General features: G+C 33.3%; 2 protein-coding genes across 15 annotated transcripts in view; both read right to left on the minus strand.

The window, feature by feature from the left end:
• Window positions 1-13,565, minus strand: part of LOC106076197 (uncharacterized) — a 33,029-nt gene extending 19,464 nt beyond the window's left edge. For both annotated transcript variants that reach the window (XM_056038636.1, XM_056038635.1), the window contains exons 1-10: window positions 13,246-13,565; window positions 8,165-8,297; window positions 7,824-7,940; window positions 7,285-7,471; window positions 5,013-6,330; window positions 3,974-4,597; window positions 3,025-3,119; window positions 2,592-2,717; window positions 283-349; window positions 108-172 (exon numbers count right to left, since the gene is read on the minus strand). In XM_056038636.1, coding sequence (XP_055894611.1) covers window positions 108-172; window positions 283-349; window positions 2,592-2,717; window positions 3,025-3,119; window positions 3,974-4,597; window positions 5,013-6,330; window positions 7,285-7,471; window positions 7,824-7,940; window positions 8,165-8,205 — 2,640 coding nt within the window. In that variant the 5' untranslated portion in view covers window positions 8,206-8,297; window positions 13,246-13,565. The remainder of the gene's footprint in view (window positions 1-107; window positions 173-282; window positions 350-2,591; window positions 2,718-3,024; window positions 3,120-3,973; window positions 4,598-5,012; window positions 6,331-7,284; window positions 7,472-7,823; window positions 7,941-8,164; window positions 8,298-13,245) is intronic.
• Window positions 13,566-18,173: 4,608 nt separating this feature from the next.
• Window positions 18,174-22,559, minus strand: part of LOC106054617 (Krueppel-like factor 12) — a 57,248-nt gene continuing 52,862 nt past the window's right edge. For all 13 annotated transcript variants that reach the window (XM_056037753.1, XM_013210567.2, XM_056037756.1 and 10 more), the window contains 2 exons: window positions 22,286-22,500; window positions 18,174-21,831 (listed from right to left, as the gene is read on the minus strand). In XM_056037753.1, coding sequence (XP_055893728.1) covers window positions 21,659-21,831; window positions 22,286-22,500 — 388 coding nt within the window. In that variant the 3' untranslated portion in view covers window positions 18,174-21,658. The remainder of the gene's footprint in view (window positions 21,832-22,285; window positions 22,501-22,559) is intronic.

Genomic DNA, 22,559 nt, shown 5'->3' on the forward strand with positions numbered 1-22,559 from the left:
TTTCCATATGTTATTTTTTCTCCCTTTTTGTAAAGAATTTAATAAAAACAAATGTTAAAAAATATCACTTTACACAAAAATGAAGAAATGCATATGACCTTACTTACATCAGAAAGACTAACAGAATAAATCTCACTGTCATCCCTAGCATACTTCTCAAGACTAACTTGCCCTACAGAGAAATAGTTTCTTGGCATTTTAATTTTTACACAAATTGTACATGTTCTAACCAAAATTTTTTTTACACAAAAACTGAATATAAATGTCTTGTAATTTACTCACTGAGATTAGGAACACGTTTCTTGTTTGTCTTTCCTTCAGTTTTTGCAACATCACTATTTTTATCTTGCTGGAATTTTAAGTACATTGATAGAAAAACAAGAAAATAATTTTAAAAATACTTTTTTAAACAACAAAGCTTATATTAAGCATACTTGTATCAATTAGTTTGGATCACTCATGTATATAATTTGTAAGAAATCTGGACTAACAATAAAAAATTTAAATTTAAAAAAAGGGGAGAATAACCAGAATTCGAACTCATGGCTCAAGTATCCTCAGGCTTCTCAAGCCAACACGGTAATCACTCTACTAGTGGAAAGCTTATGAACATGGAAGATTGTATAGTTATCTATTGTTTCTATAGTCTTGTCCTATGTTTCAGGTTTGTGTTTACTAAGACTCAGACAATGACCAATAAAGGGGACTAATTCAGCTTATACCACCACATCAGTCAATTACAATTTCTTTCCCTTGTTCAAGATACCAAACAATATAATTTATTACCAATAGTTAATTAACTAATTGGTTGTTGTTTTTTTAAATTGATTTTTGTATTGACAGGTAAAAGAAATAATTGTAAAACGTTCAGCTTGATCCGAGATTGAGTGTGGGAGAAATCATGTGTACAAATTTTTTACCAGAAAGACAGAGTGAGTTGATATAAGCTTTGTAATAAGTTTGTAAAAAATTAGTAGGAATGAAAACAAAGCCATGGGATGTTAAGAATTTGAACTCTGGCGATCATTAGATTTTGTTTTTCTGCAAGTCTAAAGTTTAAACTTGAGGAAGAAATCTGACTAACAAGCAAAGCTGATCTAAAGGGAAAAAATAAGCACTTACAAGTGTGGATCTCAATAATGTAGAAGTTATTTCTTTTATTTTATATCAAACTACATAATTAATTGACTAATTGGTTTAATTTTTCAATTGATTCATGTTTTGTTAGTACAATAAGCCATAAAGTACATGTAGATTTATATATAAATAGATATAGATAGATATAATGCTGCTTAGCCACAGCTCTTGTGCATTCTTTGATATATATATATACATATATATATATATATATATATATATACATATATATATATATATATATATACATATATATATATATATATATATACATATATATATATATATATATATACATATATATATATATATATATATACATATATATATATATATATATATATACATATATATATATATATATATATATACATATATATATATATATATATATACATATATATATATATATATATATACATATATATATATATATATATACATATATATATATATATATATATATACATATATATATATATATATATATACATACATATATATATATATATATATATATATATATATATATATATATATATATATATGCAAATCTTGGACTCTAACTAAAGATGAGAGGAGGATCCTAGCAAAGAATTGAGTTACTAAAGAAAGATCCTAGGTACCACATACAAAGACCGCATCACAAAGAGATTAGAGACAGGATTAGTTCAGCAATCCGAACCTGCCATGATCTGCTAACTACTGTAAAAAAAAACACAAACTAAAACTCTATGGCCACATCTCAAGGTCGTCAGGGCCTGCAAAAACCTTCCTTCAGGGTACAGTACCAGGAAAAAGAAGAAGAGGCAGACAAAAAAATCTATGAGAAGACAACACAAAGAATGGGTAGGCCAGTCATTAAAAGAGATACTATCAAAGGCAAAAGAAAGAGAGGAATGGAGAAAGAGAGTCAACAGATCTTGAGTGGTGCCCAACAGTCCAACAGACAAAGGGATAGGTGAAGGTGATTTCCAATAGACCCTATTACCTCAATTATCCAGCAAACATAACATTGCAAAGAAGCTGAGAATAACAGGATTATACTTTTCCCTGTCACTGACTCCCAATATCTAACATACTCATAACTACAAATTCTAACAAACTATTTTATACTGATTCAACTATTTTATAAATTATGGCTTTTATATAGCACTACTTTCATGCTTATAGCAAGCTCAGAGCGCTATGGTCCAATCTCATTTGTGGACCATTTGGGGGAGGAGGTATCTGGGAGAAGGTTTACCGTGCTGCCTTTAGGTGCTCAGTTAGCACAACTCTGCTCGAGTCGGGTGTCAAACCTCAAGCCCCTTTCATAGGTAGCCAAGACAAGCCAAGTTCAAGCGTACTTAGCCTCTCAACCACGTTTATACAAGTACAATGAAGCCTGCTCAATGAGACCAATATACAATCATTTCAAAGCAATACTCTATGTATACATTATTAAACCTCACCTCTTCTATAGCAGTTCCTACACATGTAAAAGATGATGACCTAGCAAGACTACTTGAGCCCTGACCATTTCTTTCAAGGCTTGAAGATCTTCTAAGTTGATGTCTAGTGGTCAACTCATCTCTAATCTGAAATAGAATAGGCATTGTTTAGCCCAAAAGGTTCAGGGAGAGTGCAAAAGATTTTGTTGCTGGGTAGATATCTATGTTCTCTCTGCATCCTTTTTGCCCATTTTCAGCAGAAGCTTTCATCTGATATGAGCTACTATTCTACTCTAAAGATGTAAACAAATGACACAATAATTTACAGAAACTTTACATTCTAAACTAAAATGTTCAGCATATCATCACAAAAAAAAAAACTAATTAAAACAGAGTTACTCTCAATCAACTTCCTATACTAATTCTAATCTTAATGCAACATGCTTTCACCTACCTGTTTTCTTGCTGTTAAGTTTTTCTCCTCAACTTCCAATTTCCTAATTTGTTCCTGGCGTTTGGCAGCAAACTTCTTCGCGGCAGCAGCTACACCTAAAAAAAATGTCATAAAAAAAGTTTAATGACATGAGTTTCATATTTGGAATGTATATTTTTTTAGGAGGTTCAATCAACAATGTTCAAAATTATCCTTAAGCTTATAAATTACTAACTTTCTTTCTAAATAGAAGATTATTACATCTATAATGTAGCCATGTGATAACAAGACGTTCATGTTGATAAGAGATTAAAAATCTACTTTAACTTTGGTTTACCTTTCTGATTCTGGTTTTATACCTCCTATAGATAAAAGGCTTATTAATCCAATTAAAAATGTGATGATTCTGGACTATACCAGATACAGGATGAGAAGGCTATGTGTCAACAATTTATATGTTGAGACATGAATGAGGTGGTCAGTTCACTCAGACTATATCCTGCTTTTCTTTCTGGTTGTACTCCCTTTGATTTAGATCAGAAAAGATTGTCTGAAAGAAAGCAGCTTTCAATTTGTTTTAATTCTGGATGAGTTGCTCTCCGGAGTTGACAATTATATCCAGCTCAGTATTAGGTGGAAGATTTAACGTTTTGTAAACTCTTGCTGTATTACTAAAAATTGGTCTATAAAACTGATTTTAAAAAGTACATTTTATTAGGGTCCCCAACAGATAGGGAGTATGTTTTTAAACCAGCTGAAAAGTGAATTATTGTGCAAATAAAAATAATAATTACAGATGTTAAAAACTTGTCACATTATCATCTTTTGTTAGGTCAAATGATAAATAACTCTTTGTATATCATTGGAAGATGCAACGGTTGAGAGATTTACTTTTAGTCAAGTTTTAAATACAGTTGAAAGATCTGGCATATATTAATATAAATCAAGAATCAAATAGCTTTATACTCACCATCATCACCAACTTTGTTAGCCAATGGTGGCTTCCCTTTGACCACTGACCTAGATGTTTTCAATTTCTTTTTTGTTGATTTCTTACTGGCATATCCTTTTTCTGACTTTTCAGATGAAGAGTGTGTCCTGTTTGTTTCAGTTTGATTTTCTGTAGGCTCCCATGCATTAGTCTTAGGTCTCTCAGGTCTGTCATGTTCTTCAGTTCTAGAGTTTGTCTCCTGAGAAGATAGTTGCAAACCTGACTTTGTCTCTCCTTGTTCATGAGATCTTAATGTTTCTACATTCAAAGATGCCACATTGCTTTCTTCTGGACTCAACGCTGACCTACTGGGTTCCTGGCCAATGGGCTCTTCAGTTTTATGACTGTCCTTTCCGATAAGTTTCACTTCAGACTTTTCTACATGAATGTTATCGTGTCGACACAAAATCTGAACTCCCTTGATTATCTTCATGATGGGACCTAGGGCATTGATACCCATGTCTCTTAGGGCACCAGTAGTCAGCAACCTAACGCTGGCAATGTCCATCTGGTGCTCAGCAAAAAGTTGGATGTAGTGATCAAGTGATTGCAGACCCAGGCTCTCAAGCCAGGTTCGGACATCAGGATCACATACTAACTTCTCTGAAGTAAAAAATAAAAAGAGACATTCTTAATTTTTTTTAAATTCCATATTTTTAGGCAACATTGAAGTTATGGTTACAATTAGTCTAACAATTTTTTTTATTATTTAATTATAATTTCTCAATAACAATACAAAATATTCAAAATGTATCTGTTTTTATGATTCAAAAAATAGCACTGGGCCATCATTTTATTATGCTATATAACTGTATATGGCTTATATATAACATGTCCCCAATCCTCTTATTCTTTGCTTCTCTTACGTAGTTTTTCAAAATACATTTTTAGTCCTTGATGTACAAATGTCTTTATTGCACTCTGGATGTTCAATTATTAAATCATGTTTCTAGAAGTTTGATACAACTACTATTATGTCACAAAAATGAGAGAACTTATTTAAAGACAAGCCACTTACCACAGGAGCTTTGTTTTGCACTTTCAGGAACAATTGTGGCTGGGTCTTGGGTAGTCTTTGTTGTAATGGCAGATGTGTCTGGGTCTTGGGACACCCTAGTCTGTGTTGTAATGGCAGATGTGGTAGGGTCTTGTGGCACCCAAGTCTTTGTAGTGATGGCAGATGTTAAAGTCGGTTCTGATTGGAATGTATTGAATGCTGCTTGTTTGATTACACTGGCATTGGATTGGAATGAGATGAAATTGGACTGATTAGTTAACACTGGACTGGGGGAATGCTCTAGATGTTCATTGGGTGACTCTGGCATCAAGGTTTGAGCTCTTATGTAATTAGGTTCACTTTGATTTCTAGCCACTGCGTCAGTTTTATGTGAAAGATTTTGCTGGGAGTTGAAGCTATATAAACCAGGGAAATCTATTTCAAATTTATTCCCTTCACTGGTTCTGGAGTCTCCAGAACTTGGAGATAAAGAAAATCTGTCATTTCTGTAGCTCTCTAGACCTGAATAAGATTTTTCAAACTTTGGGGCTGTCCTTTCATCAGGAATTGAGTCTTTGATACCAGGCTGCCATGTTCTGGAGTCTAGATACGACACCCCCTGGCTAGTTGCCCCAAATTTGCTGGAAATATGACGCCCATCCCCAGTGTGACGTCGTGACTCGTGCCTAGACTCTCTCCCACTGTCTTTAGACAGCTCACTACTTCTATGTCTTTTAGTTTTCTCTCTGGGTGCATGGTGAGGAGAACTGGCAGGGCTGAGCTGAGACATCAGAAACTCCAGTGTTTTCTGGTATGTAAGATCTGACTGCTGCTTGTGAGCCTCCGGCCCGGGAGGCATGTAAGTGTACGAGATTTCTAAACTAGAAACAGGATTTCTACCAGCAGGATCTGCATCAAGCATTCTTGTGCTCTGGGCAGCAGCAATCACCAAGTGATCCTTGCTGGTCTTGTTGTTTTTCTCTTTTTTTCTGTCTGTAGAATGAAATGAGGTCAAGGTTGTTTTGTCTACGTCATAAGTGCCAACTTGTGTTAACACCTTGTCCTTAGAATAGTTATTTACACTCCGACTATTCTGATGCTCGTTTCTTGCTTCTTGCTTAGTTCTTCTTGGACTTCTTTCATCAACTTTCTCCAGTTTTGCATTTCTGTCAACACCTAGTGTAAGTTTTTTGTCTTTGGTGTTCATTCCTTTCAAGGTCAAATCAGTGTCTACCCTTGACCAATCAGAGTTAGAAAACTGACCCTCAACATAAAGCCCCTCAATTTTTTGCTTCTCCTTTTTTGAGTGTCTGGAAGATGACCTTGACCTATGCTTTTCCTTTAAACAATAAAGACAAATAAATAGTTATCTGACAACATCATTTCTATAAAACCTAAACTGATACAAAAAAAAAAACAAAAAACAACTAATCTAAAATGTTTTTTCCTTTATTTGTTTTTTGTTTAAAGTAACTTAGGGACAAATGGCTGAGAGGCATAAACTGCTTGGCTACCAGCATGAGTTTTTGCATTTGTTGAGGGCCAAAATGTAGCATGGAAACCTTTTCCCACATACCTCACATGTCCACAAAGAAGATTGGACCAGAGAGAAATAAGCATGCTATAGACACACAAAATCAATTTTTACAAAAACTTATAACAACTCACTCTGTCTGTCTCGTAAGTTTGAACATATTTTTTTCACCCATTTCCCATTCACGTATCAAGTTTAAACTTTGCACAATTATTCATTGTACCTGACAAGACATGAATCAATAAAAAAAAATTAACTAACTAAATAAATAATTATTGGTGATTAATTCTTTTGTTTGAAATCAAAATAAGGGGAATAAATGCTACTTAATTAGATGTGGATGTATATATGGATTTAATCCTATTATTAATTTGTGATGTTTTTTCTCCTACTTCCCATTCTTGGATCAAGTTGAAATTTTGCATTATTATTCATAATCGATGACAAAACACGAATCAATCCAAAAATTAACCAATTAGTTAATCAATTAATACTAATTAATTTACTTTGTTTTAAATGACAGAAAGGGAGCTAAACCCTTACATTTCAGATAATGGCAGTTCTTTACCTTAGATAAGCTTTGATTATTTTAAAAGTAATCTTTTTCTTCTGCTTGTTTAAAATTATAACTATTTATGATGGCTTTAATTTACTTTGTCAATTACAATGTCCATTTACTTGTAAGTTTTAAAAAAAAAATAATTTTTTATTCAATTTCAACCAGTAATTCGTTTTGTAATACACTAAAATAAAACTTACTTTTGTATTCACAGCACCAGAGTTGAAGTAATCTCTCAAAGACGTCTCATTTCTCTCTTGCAAAAGTTTGTTCTTGTCATGTTTTCTGTCTTTCATCTCTGATGGCTGAATCAAATCACGCTTTGAATGATAGGTAGTGAGTTTCCCATCTCCTCCATGCTCCCAGTGAGAGCCATCTATCTCCTTCCTGATTATTACCAAACGGAAAAGGGAAAAAAAAATTATTACAGAAATCTTCCTGGTTTACCACTGTAGTGTTGAGTGGGGATTAGATGCTAGTCAAAATTTTAACTTTTGATAACAATAACCCACTTTTATTTCATTAGTGATATAAAGAAAGACAGTTTTGTTAAAAAGTACAACTAAAAGATATGAAATTAATTTTAAAATGCCAATTTCAATTAGCTAACAAATAACTTCACTAGAGCTTAATAAATACTAGCATATATAATCATTAGAACATCAATTATGCTAACTCTTGTAGGTAAGCTAACTAATTACATTTTTTAAAGAACTCTGCAGGTGCATACTTTACATACCTAATCAAACCTCTCACGCTGTCAGTCTGAGAATGATATCTAGAGTGCAATAGTAGGGCATCCTCTAGTTCCTCGACATCACGTCGCAGCTTTTCACTTTCAGAAACATGTACTCGACTTATGAAAAAAATGAACAAAACAACGCTTAATATTTTGAAACTAGAAAATAAGTATATACACAGTTTAGCTTTGTTTGTTTTTTAATACAATATATATATTCATTGAAGAATTATAATTTAAAAAAAAACAAAGAAAACATTTCAGAGAAACTACTTTTGTCTACATCTACCCATTTAAATTGTACATTTTTAGCATCATCTAATTTAGTATTTGACACTTACCTTTTTTGATTGCCTTGGAAAGTTTTTTTACTAGATGTCATACTCAAGACTTAGTGAAGTTTGCATTTCTTTAAAAAGATTCCTTTTGTCTGGGGTGTCTCAAGAGTCCCATCATATGCTGATGGTCACTACCCTAGGTGATTGTCATGTTTTAAAATAATAAATATTAGCACTTAATATAAATAAAAACAATGTACGTCTATTTAAGATTAAAAGTAAAATAGTTTTGAATAATTATAACATCTCAACTGGTCTATCATATCAGGGCCAGTCTTAGGCATAAGCAAACTAAACAGCTGTTTTAAAAGTTCTGGACATTTCTTCAGAAATGAAGATTACGTCCTAGTCCAAACTACCTGCAGGACAGCAGGGGATGTAAGTGGGAAAGTTGGGACCTTAACAACAGTCCAAAACACATGTATCACACTAACTCTAGTAGGAGGGAAAACCTGGCAGTGTGGATTTATAAAATGGCTTATTATTAATTCATAATTAGAAATATTATAATACAATTTTTTGAAAAACTTAATCCCCTCGTTAACAAATGAAAGGAAGGAATGAAAAAGCTACAAAAGAGCTACTTTTTAATCTACAGCTAGATCTAATTGTTTTTTTGTATGTCTATTTAAAAAAAGAAGATAAAGTAAGTCCAGCCTTTATTAATGGCTATATTTTTTGATTGGCTAAGTCTATGCTAATGAGCATGCCAAAATTGATTCTGTTTTTGCAGCTGATTAATATTTATTTAATTCATAAGCAAAGTTGTTTGATTTCATAAAAAAAAAATTTTAATAGGTTTTTTTAATTGAATTATGATTTTCTTACCAAAAGTTATACTGAACAACCAGTTTTGGACATCAATCTTAATGATCTTATATTGAAAAACATGTTGCTTTTAATTTATTTGTTTGTTTGTTGTTGTTGCTTTTTTATAGAGAATAAATGGGCAAATCTTTGAACTGAGCTTGATACATTAAATGAAGTTAAATGCCTAGATCTAGACCTACTAGATTACTAGATAGATCTAGATTTATATAGAGAGAGTATTAGAGAGTATCTCATCTTCTTATATAATACAGACGTTACTTCAAAAAGAAGATGATAACGTCCTACACGTCATGCATTCAGCCATAAATATTAACCAATGACTTAAATTCTGCCAAGTCACTGGTTTTCCTGGCTCTAATAGCACTAGGGAAGAAGGAGTATTTGTAAAATTTGTCCTAGTATATGGGATGAGAAATGTGCTTTAGCTTTGTGTCTTTCTGAGTATTTTATTAAATTTTGTTTTTGTATTTGAAGATTATGATTCAGTGTTTTATGTATAATTGCCACTTTACTTTTAAGTCTTCTATCCTGAAGGCTTTCTAAATTTAGTGATTTAACTAAAGGTGTTACTCTAGTCAAATGTGAATATTCGTTTGTTATGAATCTCACTGCTCTATTTTGTGTCTGTTCCAGTTTCTGAATGTTTTCTTGAGTTGAATGGTCCCATTCAGAGGATACATATTCTACTATTGGCCTAACCAAGGTTAAATAACATTTTAGTTTTATGTTCTTATTTGATTTATAGAAAATTTCTTTAATAAACCCTAATGCTTTGTTTGATTTTTGATAGTTTCATCAATATGGGGATTCCATGACAGTTTTTCATTATGATAACACCTAGGTACTTTGCGTTTTTAGTTTGTGTTACTGGTTTACCATGAATATTGTTATAAACCTGGTGGTGGCACAGATGGGGGTAGTGGTGTGTGTGTATTCAGCCGACGCAAATCGCCCCAGGCCAGCGCTAGACGAGCGGTCAACCGTGACGAGTTACGACTGTCAGCCGAGTCGAGTGTCAACAGGACAGTTCGGGAAGGATCGCAGCGTCACGAGAGTTGTAGTCATCTGACCACCTAGAAACGTCGAGCGGCGTTCTGTCCGGTTCGAGAAGGCCAGTAGGGACCCTATATAAAGAGCGGAGGTGTCGCAGTCAAGACGGTTCACGAGAGACGGTTCACGAGAGAAGGTTCAGAAAGCGGAGTCACAACTTCCCGATCTACAGTTCGTTACAACGGCTCAGTACAAGTCCGAGACGAGACAGAGAGAGTCCAGTGCAAGAGTTGATACGGCGGAGAGATATTTGTACAGTCTTGTGTTACGTGCTGCCAATTGTACAGTGTTGGCTGTTATTTATTGACATTAAACTACTACGTTACTTTGAAGCCCAGAGTTGTCAAGTTCTTTAAGTTGGTGGTGTCGTTTGGTGCCATTTGCAGAGAGCCTGGATAGTGAGATTCGTAACAGAAATATTCGTAACATAATTGAAATTAATTTGTTTTAGCTTTTTTGTTACTCTTAATAACTGACATTTTTCAGGGTGGAAAGACATGCTCCAATTTGATTCCCATTTCTGTAATTCATCTAATTCTCTTTGTAAAATTTCTGTATCTTGTGTTGTTTTTATTGTTCTATATATTATGCAATCTTATGCGAATAATCTGACTTTTATTCCTGAACTAATGATATTTGGTAAATCGTTTATGTAAATTAAAAATAGTAGTGGACCTAAGACTGTTCCTTGAGGTACGCCTGACTTTACTGTTATTGGTGTTGATTTATTTATTATTACAGTTTGTTCTCTCCCTATCAGAAAATTTTTAATCCACTGATGCAATGGACCATTAATACCAAAATATTTTAATTTTTTTAAAAACAAACTATGGTGGTGAACTTTATCAAAAGCTTTGGAAAAATCTAGTAAGATAGCATCTATTTGCTCACTATTATCTAAACCTTTTGAAAAATCATCAATTAGTCCCATTAGTTGTGTTTCACATGATCTATATTTCCTAAAGCCATGTTGGTATGGAGTAAGAACATTATGTTTGTCTAAGTGGTTTATGATGTTGATACATATTATGTGTTCTAGGATTTTACATGTGATGCTGGTAAGTGATACTGGTCTGTAATTTCCTGGGTCTGATTTTTCTCCATTTTTAAATAGAGGGGTGACATTAGCTTCTTTCCAGTCCCTTGGTACTCTGCCTTGGTTAAGAGATGCCTGAAAAGTATTTTGAACACTGGTACTTGCTCATTGCTTAGTTCTTTGCGTAATCTAGCTGGAATACCATCAGGTCCAGATGCTTTATTAGGTTTGATGTTGGCTAATAGTTTTTGGATTCCCTTTACTTGTACTTCTATATCTCCTATGTTGTCTACTTGGTTCAAATTCAGTAATATGTCTTTGTCTCCTGGGGCTGAGAATGCTGATGCAAAGTATTTGTTTAGGACGTTAGCTTTAGTTTCATTATCATTGTGTGTTAAGTTGTCTTCTCCTTTTAATGGTGATATGCCTGTTGTTTCCATTTTATTAGACTTAATGTATGACCATAGGTTTTTTGTTGTTATCTTTAGATATTACATTGTTTATGTATTCACTCTGCAGCTGTCTGCTTACTTTTGGGTTAGGTGTTTAATTTTTATGTACTTTTTATAAACTCTTTCTGCCTTAGATTCTTTAAATTTTCTATACAGGTTTTCCTTCTGTTTACAAAGCTTCTTTAATCTATTATTAAACCAGCATTTATTTATTTTGTTTGATGTGTAGTTAGTTGGTATATGGTTTTCTATAATGTTTTTAAGATAGTTTTTTATGAAATTCCAGAGGTCATCGACTGGTTGGTTAATGTCTCTTTCTGATAAGAATGTTTGTTGAAATTTTAATGCAGCTTGATGTAGTTGTGTTAGGTTGCATTTGTTCCAGAGTAAGAATTTTCTTTTGGGTTTTATATTGGCTACTGCTTTTATCGGACTGTGTAGTTTTATGATCTCATGGTCTGATAGACCAGGGATGATATCATAATCTACTACTAATCCAGGTCTGTTGGTTAAGAAGAGATCTAGTGTGTTGTTTAATCTAGTTGGCTTTTTAAGGATTTGATCTAAACTTTGTGTAAAGTTTCTATGACAAGCTCATTTATGTCCTTAAGGTTTTGGTGTTTATCTATGGTTAGTGTTTTTCACTTTATATCAGGTAGGTTGAAATCACACATAATCCAAAAAACTGCCTTTTTATTTGTCTCTTTAAGTGTAGTAAACTGATTACATAGTTCTTGCATACGTATTCTAAACTAGAATTTGGTGGTCTGTAAATACTGCCTATTATTAGGGATGTTGATGTGGTACTAATTTTACAAAATGTTGATTATATATTTTTTGAGTTAGGTAAGGTTATTTCTTCTGCTATAAGAGTGTTTTTTTTTATTGCTAAAAGAACTCCTCCAGGATTCAGCTATTTTGGTGAGAATGGCTATCCTAGCCTATACTATACTACAAGAGATGAACTGTATTAGAAATTTATCAAATGACTAAACAAAAAAAAAACATTTTTAAAAAGTCTAAAAGTCAGTGTAGAAGTCATAATCCCAGTGACCTAATTTATGTAGAATAAGTGTGTTCAAATTGTTATTTTTTGTGTTTGTATTTATGCATAATTTAAAGCATCTTTATGATTTCATGTGAAGGGCTATGCCTGTGGATCTTAAAACTTAGTTAATAATATAGAATCAAAATCTGAGTTAACTGTTTGGAATAAATTTTGGTGTTTCGAATCAAATAAAGTGTGAAAAAGTTTGTTTGAATAAAATGAAGACACATCCATATTTACCTTAAATATAGATCTAATAACAAATATAGGATAGGTTAGGGGTACAAATATAAGTAGTCATCCTTATTCTCCTTAAATGCTTAAACTAAAGATTTCAATACTTCAGACTTCATAACTTTCTCTTTTCTATCTCAAACCATAGATCTATAATCTATAATCATAATGATTTATAATAATGTGCTGTCAAAGTCAAACTTTGAATTTTCGGCCAATAGATATAGTCTAGTATACTTACTATACTAGACTATTATAGGAGTTTGGAGTGCATAACTTACTCTAGATCTATATAAATAAAGAATCTAGAGTTTAATCTAGATCTTGATCTAGACCTACTCTATTTTAGTATTTATAAACAAAAAGTCCAAAAGCTGAAATTTGAAATGACCGACTCCAGACGTAAAAAAAAAAAGGCTTAGCCTCTACTCACTCAGACTCAGTCACTGACTAGTGACAGTGACTTGTCCTAGTCTAGAACTCTAGAAATACTACTAGATCTAGAATAGTCTAGATTCTAATCTAGATCCACTACTACGCTGACTGATAGTACTACTAGTGACTAGTGAAGTGACTACACTTTGACTTGACTACAGATTTAATTAGATCTAATATCTAGTTAATCTAGTCTATGATCAAGTGACAGCCTAATTTCTGACATTTAGTTAGACATAGTCTAACACTTAGACTAGATTTCTAGATCTATTAAGAAAAGAGTGGACATTGACATTGTAGATATATAAATCTAGATCTAGATCTCTGGATTAGATTCTCTATTTGAAAGTAGAAAGAGTCTATTTGTGAAATACTCAAGAATTTTCATGTCTCTGATATGGAGCTCTTCGGTAAATGAAAAAATAATATTGTTCTCATGTACTGGCCTATAAATATGGATTACTTTCAGTCACGCAAATCAACTATAAGCGCCAGGAGATAAATACTCACCATTTTGATTAGATCTATTTGTTTAAACATATTGTTGTAACCCTGCCTTGCACCAGTGCTTGAGGTGCGCACTAGCGCACTAGTGAACGTAAACAGGAAGAGACTAGAACGGAGAGAATAACAGTGCATCAGGGATTGTGAAGAGTCTGAATGTTTGGGAAACTAAGAAGAAGCCAGCTTTTGATGCTGCCTGAAGGTTGTAGTAGGGACCTGGAGCGAAGCGGGGAAGGCTGTCGTTGGTCCACATTCGGGTTAAGTAGCAAAGGACTGGTATACTTAGTAGTGAGACTCTGAGGAAGCTGAAGGATGAATCATCATGTTATGTGTTTACCCTAGACGCCCTAGTGAATAAACACAACTATTATTTCCTGTTAAACTGTGTTGAGTTGCATGCCTATTCGTTGAGTGCCTAACCTAGAGTTACAACAATTGGTGTCAGAAGTGGGATTTGGGCAGCTCAACGAAAGGAAAGAATGGCAACGCTTAGGAAGCTAGATGAACTTAGCTGTAAACAGTTAAAAGAGGAGCTCCGAGCCAGGGAGCTGAGGATCTTCTGTGCAAAAGAAAAAATGAGAGCCAGTCTTTGGCAGGCTCTTGTTGATGAAGGGGAGGATCCGGAAATATACCTGTTTGAGGTAGAACCAGATATTGGTGAGGTGCTGAAAACCATGCAGAACTGGTTAAGTGAACTTTGTACCTTCCAGGATTCGATGAATCATTCTATGGACAAACTGATACGTAACGTGCAAGGCCAGATCAATCCTATAAGAGAGAGGAGTCTAACATCATTCAACAACAATGAACCGTTACTCATTCAAGACTGTGGCTGTACTGATAGTTACAAAGAATGCGTCAATCTTAACAAGAATTTTAAGCACAAAGATGAACAGAAAGAGACAGTCGAAGCAATAGAAGAAGTCTGCTACGCGACTGAAACTTTTGCTGTACCAGCTTTGAGTGCAACAATGACCTGGACGGAGCAGGAAAACTTTGAGCCTGCGTTAGAGCCTGTCATTTTGGACCTTAAGGACCCCTGTCGATCTGCCAGTACCTACGAGGGGAACTTGAATTTTGATTGTTGCATTCAGGTGGTAAGCAACAGCTGTACATGCAGTGCTTCACGAAGGGAGTGCAAATGTCAAGAAACCCATCAACAGGGTCTGAAACCAGTGGACTTCGATACTTCTGTTTTCACCAACGAGAGAGGCTCTGAAGGTGGTCAGAGGAACCCTGCAGCTGATGGACTTTTGCACCTGAAACGTTGTAAAGGTGCCTTACAGACAATCTACCACTCGATGTGTCAGGTGGCTGACGCCAGCGACAACCGTTAGGATGGAGAGGCCACGTTTGCGACATCGTGTCGAAAGAAACTTGGTAAACTGGAGAAGGAGAAAACGGCACCTGCAGAGAGCAGTGTGGATCGCTTTGTGGGGAGCACGCTCCATGCAATCTGTTACTCCACTGACCGACCTCCACCTGCATTGATCAACCGTGAACATTTTCTTTTCGGGACGAAAAGACTAAGGTGGGTGTAGTGTTGTAACCCTGCCTTGCACCAGTGCTTGAGGTGCGCACTAGCGCACTAGTGAACGTAAACAGGAAGAGACTAGAACGGAGAGAATAACAGTGCATCAGGGATTGTGAAGAGTCTGAATGTTTGGGAAACTAAGAAGAAGCCAGCTTTTGATGCTGCCTGAAGGTTGTAGTAGGAACCTGGAGCGAAGCGGGGAAGGCTGTCGTTGGTCCACATTCGGGTTAAGTAGCAAAGGACTGGTATACTTAGTAGTGAGACTCTGAGGAAGCTGAAGGATGAATCATCATGTTATGTGTTTACCCTAGTGAATAAACACAACTATTATTTCCTGTTAAACTGTGTTGAGTTGCATGCCTATTCGTTGAGTGCCTAACCTAGAGTTACAACAATATTTATATTCAATGCTTATAATAAGATAGATCTCAATAATGTCTATAGGCCTATTTGACAGTATGTCTAGGGCCGGAATCCACAAGAGACTAAAGTGTCACTAAAGAGAGAAAGGGGAGGGGGATTTCAGAGAAATAACAACTTCTCAGCGAAAAAACTTGCAGCCTTGCAAAGTTTCATTTTTTAACGTCTCGTTTATTTAGTTTTCAATAAATTTTATTTGAATTTAACACATTACTAGATATACATTCTTTGCTGAAATATGTTTATCTATTGACAATACATTTTTGAAAGACTTGACGGAAAACAAGAACAAAATATTTTTGATATAGGCCTACCTTTACAAAAATTAAAAAAAAAAGAAAATTTCTTCTTTACATAGATTGTATAGCTATTATTTTGCTCTTAATAACTAATGAATTTTAGATTTTAAAAAAAATGGATATCTTTTACCCCGTCCCGTCTAGCTATTCTTTTCCCAAAGATATCATCAGCTGCCAAATATCTTTGGAAATCGTTAGAGCTCTTTTTTTTTAAAGAGAAATTTGTTCACCCAGCCACCCAGTGTCCATGAATGAGCAAGCTAAATAAAGGAATTGTAAAAATTGTTTATTAAGAGCCGCAACTCCTAACGTTTTCTAATGGTCTCGGTACTAAACTAAAGAATTTTAATTTTGTTTTTCTGTTGTTATATGACATATATATAATTTATAATATTAGTGAATAAATTGTTACAGAAGCCCAAGTTAAATATGTCATCAGCAATGAAAAAGTTGAAAATTATTGCATAGACATAATTCAGAAAGTATTATCATGGGAGCAGAAGAACTGGCTTGTGTTATAAACGCACGGAAAGATCTAGACTATAAAACAAGCAAGATATTTTTTTTGAAAATTCTTTTAAAAAAAGATAAAAAAATCATCTAAAGAGGAACTCAGCCTTTCAAACTATATCTACCACATAGATATATATATGTCTGTGATCTACCAATAATGTGCAAGTTATTTCCCTTATTCGATATCAAACAAAATAATTAATTATCAATATTTAATTGACCAATTGAGTATTTTGTATTTGTGTTTATTGATTCGTGTTTTGTTAGGTACAATAAATAATTGCTTAAAGTATCAACTTAATCGGATAATGTGTGAGGGAGAAATAGCAGTAGCAATTCATTAAGGGGACTAAACCCAACAACTTTAGCCATATCGGTAAATACTGAAGTAATAGTTTCCTTTCTTGCTATTAAACAACATAATTAATTACCATTACTTTATTGTCTAATTGGTTACTCTTTTTTTTCTTTGTTAATTGATTCATATCTTGTCTGTGTCAATGAATAATAGTTCGAAGTTTAAGCTTGATTTGAGAATGGGTGTTGCAGAAATAAAGTGTGAACACTTTTTATCAGACAGACAGAGTGAGTTGATATAAGCTTTGTAAAAAACATGTTTGATTTCGAGCATTATGATGAACGAAAATCTTGTCCGACTGGCCGATATCAGAAAGCACTGAAACCTAGCCTATATAAAAACACAAATGGGACGGCGCGGAAGTATCTAGTCTTAGTAAAAGTAATGTATTGTTACATAATGACCGCATCACAAACTAAGAGATTATAGATAGTGTTACTGCAGCGATTGGACCCCATGATGACCTGCTATCGTAAAACAATGCAAGCTTGAAATAAATAGCCATATTACAAGATCTTCGGGGCTCGCAAAGACCTTCATTCAGGGGACAGTACCAGGAAAAGAAGAAGAGGCAGACAGAGAAAGCGATGGGAGGACAACATTATAGAATGGACGGGCCTGCCATTGAAAGAGGTTCTAACTAAAGCAAAAGACAGAGAGGAATGAAGAAAGACGGTCGACGAGTCTTGCATGGTGCCCCAACGGTCCAATGGACTAAGGGATAGGTAAAGGTAAAAAGAAAATTGTTACATATGTAATGCACATTTGTAAGACTAATTATCTTCAAGGATAATAAAGATTATTATTGTTATGTAGACTACTGTACCACTAGCTCGTCATAAATGTCACATTAGTTTATAGTACAAGTACCTTTGCACATTCATTATCTGGGTATGACTTTGGTATTGGTACTGCATTTCTGGACTACAGCTTACTCCATATGGCTAAAAACAAGACCACACTTATCTATCGCATCTCTAGATCAGTTGCACTTCTGGACTGTAGCTTTCTCCACAAGGCTAAGAACCCCACTCATCTATCGCATCTATAGATCAGTTGCACTTCTGGACTGTAGCTTTCTCCACAAGGCTAAGAACCCCACTCATCTATCGCATCTATAGATCAGTTGCACTTCTGGACTGTCTGTAGCTTGAGACTAATGTTATTGTAAGGTGCCAAGATCTACAAGGAAGCATTGTCACAATTGAAAATTAATTTGTTTTCTCTTGCACTCATTTAAAAAACTTCCAAGTTACAATTAATTATAATTTAAAACAAACAAAAAAAGCACCTCAATATTTCTTTGTATATGTCCATTTTTATTGTTTTACTTGTTTCTTTACATATGGTATTTCAAAATAAGAGCTATTTCATCTCCAATGTTTAACCAAACCTTTCATTAGCAGAAGACACACACACTTATTAAAACAATACACATTTAAACTCAACATTTAATTAAGAAAAATGAAGGTGGTCACTAACAATGGCAAACAAGCAGACACCAAAACATCACCAATCATACTACTCCATTCAGACAGGCACTGTACAGACAGACGTGAAATCCATGAAAAACACTGGCAAAAATAATATCTTATGGCAAATGCAGGGACAGGGAAGAAAATGAATCATACATTTTATGAATAAAATAGATCTCAATCACAATAAGGGAAAGAAAAAAAAACATGAATGAAATATTTTCATTACAGGATTCAAACAGCCAATGAAATCACAGGGAAGACAAAAAATATCCTTTTTACCCAAAGAAAACTTACCACTTTGACCTTCACCCAACAACAACTAGGTCACTATAACACTAATAACAATCAGAAAATGTTAGAAGCCTACTTGTCTATTCTCACTCAATAACTACTGGTCTGATAATATAAATGTACATAGTTAACTATTTCTCATATTGGTACGTTCTTTAAAATAAATCAATAAAGAAAGAATTTGCAATAAAAAAAATGCACACAAAAAAACAAAATAAATGGGCATTATTGTCCAAAAAAAAATAACCAACTTTTTCCAGCCTCATACATTATTCAGTGCAATTAATTATTCAACTAAAAAAAAAACATCAAAAAATTAAACTTAAACAATTTGATTGATGCCTTTTTGTTTTAAGCATTTGCATAAACAAAATTAATAAGAATTAAATCAGCTTTAAACAAAATAATAAAACAAACAAAGAAAAGCATCAAAGACAAAAGTCAAGCAGTTGCCAACTTTAAAAAAGCAGCACTTGTGTTGAGGGACTAGATAGACACTAACTGCTGCAAATTAGCAGCAAAAAGAATTATGTTCTCCTCAGCAGTTTCTTTTTTATATTACAAAAAAAAAAAAATAGGTTGAAGAAACTTTTTTTTTTTTAAAAAGCATAAAGGTCATGGTTGCCAACTTCATATATAAAAACTTGTAACATACACCTTTCTGAATCTTGCATGTCTTTACACATTTATAGCAGACTATTTTTTAAACATGTTTATGACAGTTGTTACTTGTTAGTCTCAATATGTCAATGAATTACTTGGACAGTAATGTCTGTAATTGCTCATTTTGATTGGCATACTTTTTTTTTCTCTTAGTGACATAATTTTGAAAAAAAAATAATTTAAGTCTATTTTTTTTTACTGACGATTTGGCAACCCTAGAAACAATATGAATACATATATTTTTTAGAAATGACAGAAACAAAAGACCATTTAGCAGTTCCAAAGCTGACATTGCTATTTTTAAAAGATGCTGCCAGCTAATATAACAAATAGCATTTACTTTTTAAAAAAAATTAAAAAATAAAATAATTTTAGGAAATAACCGGACAAAGTTACACGATACATAAATAAGAAATGGTCACCAAGGAAGCACATTTTTAAAAAATAAATTTTCATCTGAGCAAATCACAAATCAAATATCTGATTTACATATTTTTTTTCAATTCATTCACAGCTATAAATATTCAACAATACAGCCATTGGCATTTTAAAATGCCAATTTAATTACAAGACAGTACCAGCAGTCTAAATGACATTTCTTTACTTCTAATAAAATTGTACACAAAAAAAATCAGCATATTTCCTGATATATATATAAAGACACTCACCCATTGTATGCGCATCACAAATATAGAAATCGAAAGACAAGACCCGGGATGCAGGGGAAAGGACTGTATATTTATACTACATGAAAATGGGTAGGGGAGATAGTTATATTCACTTCCTGCTTTAGAGGAAATATTTTTTTAAAGTCAACAATAAAAAATGTTGATGGTAAGAGAAAAAAAAACAACAGAAATCACACTAAAATATTTACAATAAATTACATAATTTATATTTATACAACTGTACAAACAATCATAAAAAAAAAAAACGTTTTGTTTTGCTATGCAGAAATGACTCAAAATTTTATTTGCTTAAAAAAAATGGACTAAAAAAATTTAACCAAACAAAATAAGCATACATTTGTAATTCTGTAAATCTCCAAGAATGAATTACTAGTAAATGAAGTTTAAAATAAGTTTTGTACAAGTTGATTCATAAACATAATGAGCCATTCTCGAATCGCAAATTCTCTTTAATAAGAGAAAGTCTATTATATACATCTTCTACCGCAGTTGTTATTAAACTCCAACTGGTTCTCCTTGACCAAGTCCCAGGTCAAAACAAAGGCTATAAATAAACATAATGAATTATTTTTACTCCAATAAAAAAACAAACAAACAAACAACCCAGAAAGTAAAGGAAAACTCACAGCCTTCAACAATATATACTATCACTTCATGCTAGTCATTTCAAGAAGTTTTTAGCCAACTGTAATTTTCCACATTGTACGTCTGGTGTTTGAAAAGTTGGAATTATCACAAGAACCATTTTTAATCTCATCATGTATTTGGATGTGCTTTAACAGAACTGGAGGGCAGGAAGGCATATATATAGCCAAGTTAGTTTTTACAACAAAGGAAAACTCATTGTACAGTATTGTTAATTTACTCTTTCATCTTTACAAATAAAGTGACCAAAAAAAGTAGAATATAAATAATTGAATTATAAACAAGCATAGAAATAGTGAATAATAAAAAACAAAAAGAAATAATTCATCAAAAATTACTTTGAAATAAGTGTCCCCCCCCCCTTTTTTTTTTAAATGTTCTTGTACTCTTGTACATATATCAAGAAATTAGCTTTTTAAGTTTTCATATCATTCAGAAGGTTATTATCTCCTCCCAAAACAAAAATTTGATAAAAGGTTTGAGAATAATTTTTGCCATTTCTTCAAGAGGAACAACTCAATAAAAAAAAATTAAGAATCACAATACTGAATGGATATGTGATTATCTTACCAGATTGTTACTTTATCTTTTAGCATTTCTCCTTTTTTTTTTTCTTTTGTTACTTTGGTTTAAAGACTTACAAACTGTCTTCTTAAATAATTTTATGTTGGAAATATTTAAACTGAAATATAGGTAAGTGAAGAAGAGGTGTTAGCTCAATCTAAATGGATAAACAGTGTAAAGATGTACAAATTTAGCACAAGCCTCAGTTGCCTGCCAAAAGTTAATATCAATTCCATATTGAAAACTTTGTATCAATAACACTCGGGTTCAGAATATAACAAATGCATCAAAATGGTCAAACATTAAATGCCTTTGAATCTGATTACTGGATCTATGTACATTAAGATAGGTAGACAGCGTGTTCAGTGATTTTTTTGCAGCTGCATGCATGTCACAGGCTCAGGACATTAAGTCATCAAGAAATAAGTTGTTGGTTGACAGAGTTTTAATGACTCAATGTCTTTTCATGTGAAGAGATAGATGGTCTGACCGAGAGAAAGCTCTGTCACAAACATGGCACTTAAAAGGCTTGTCCCCCGTGTGTTTGCGGAAGTGGCGTGTGAGCTCGTCTGACCGAGCAAACCTCCAGGTGCAACCTTCCCAAGTACAAATGTAAGGTTTTTCACCTGTAACAGGTAAAGGAAATGTATATGAAAATTATACTTACGAGAATACTAAAATAAAAACATAGATAAACATAAAAATTTGATACAGTAGAGTCCTAAAATCTCTGGAGTTGATGAAAATGTCAAGTTATCATCAAGAATGGGGTTAAAAAAGAAAAATACAGAAAATATTTTAATATATTGTGTTTTCTTGCAAGCCATAACCACTACAAGTCATTTATCCTAAATTACAAATAAAAAATCTAAAACCAGCAATAAGTTTTTAAAAATAAGTTACCTAATAAATTAAAACAAAAAAAAAAGCATTTTTGGATTTGTTCTGTTTTGTTATGCCTTAAATTTAAAACTTAAGTAAAACTGTGCGTTAGCAAGGATTTTTTAAAAACTTTATTCTTGAATACTTTGGACAGCATTTATCTAACAAAAAAATCAATAAATATTATTGAGACATTACCAGTATGTGTTCGGCGGTGGGCTTTTAGGTGTGAACTTTTAGTATAGACTTTGGTGCAGCCATCAAAGTCACACCTGTGAACACGACGAGCCTTCTGGCTTTCTACATCATCATAAGCCTCTTCCTGTTTGGCAAACCTGGGTGTGATGGAGTAGCGGATCCCTCTAGACTGGATGTCAAACTGGTTGTGGGCATTGCTTTGACTTTTAAATTGCCTGAAATGAATAGTTCCAATAAATAATACTCATTAATATTATTACAAGAAAAAAACATG

This window comes from Biomphalaria glabrata, chromosome 8, assembly GCF_947242115.1.
Source record: "Biomphalaria glabrata chromosome 8, xgBioGlab47.1, whole genome shotgun sequence".
Classification (NCBI taxonomy): domain Eukaryota; kingdom Metazoa; phylum Mollusca; class Gastropoda; family Planorbidae; genus Biomphalaria; species Biomphalaria glabrata.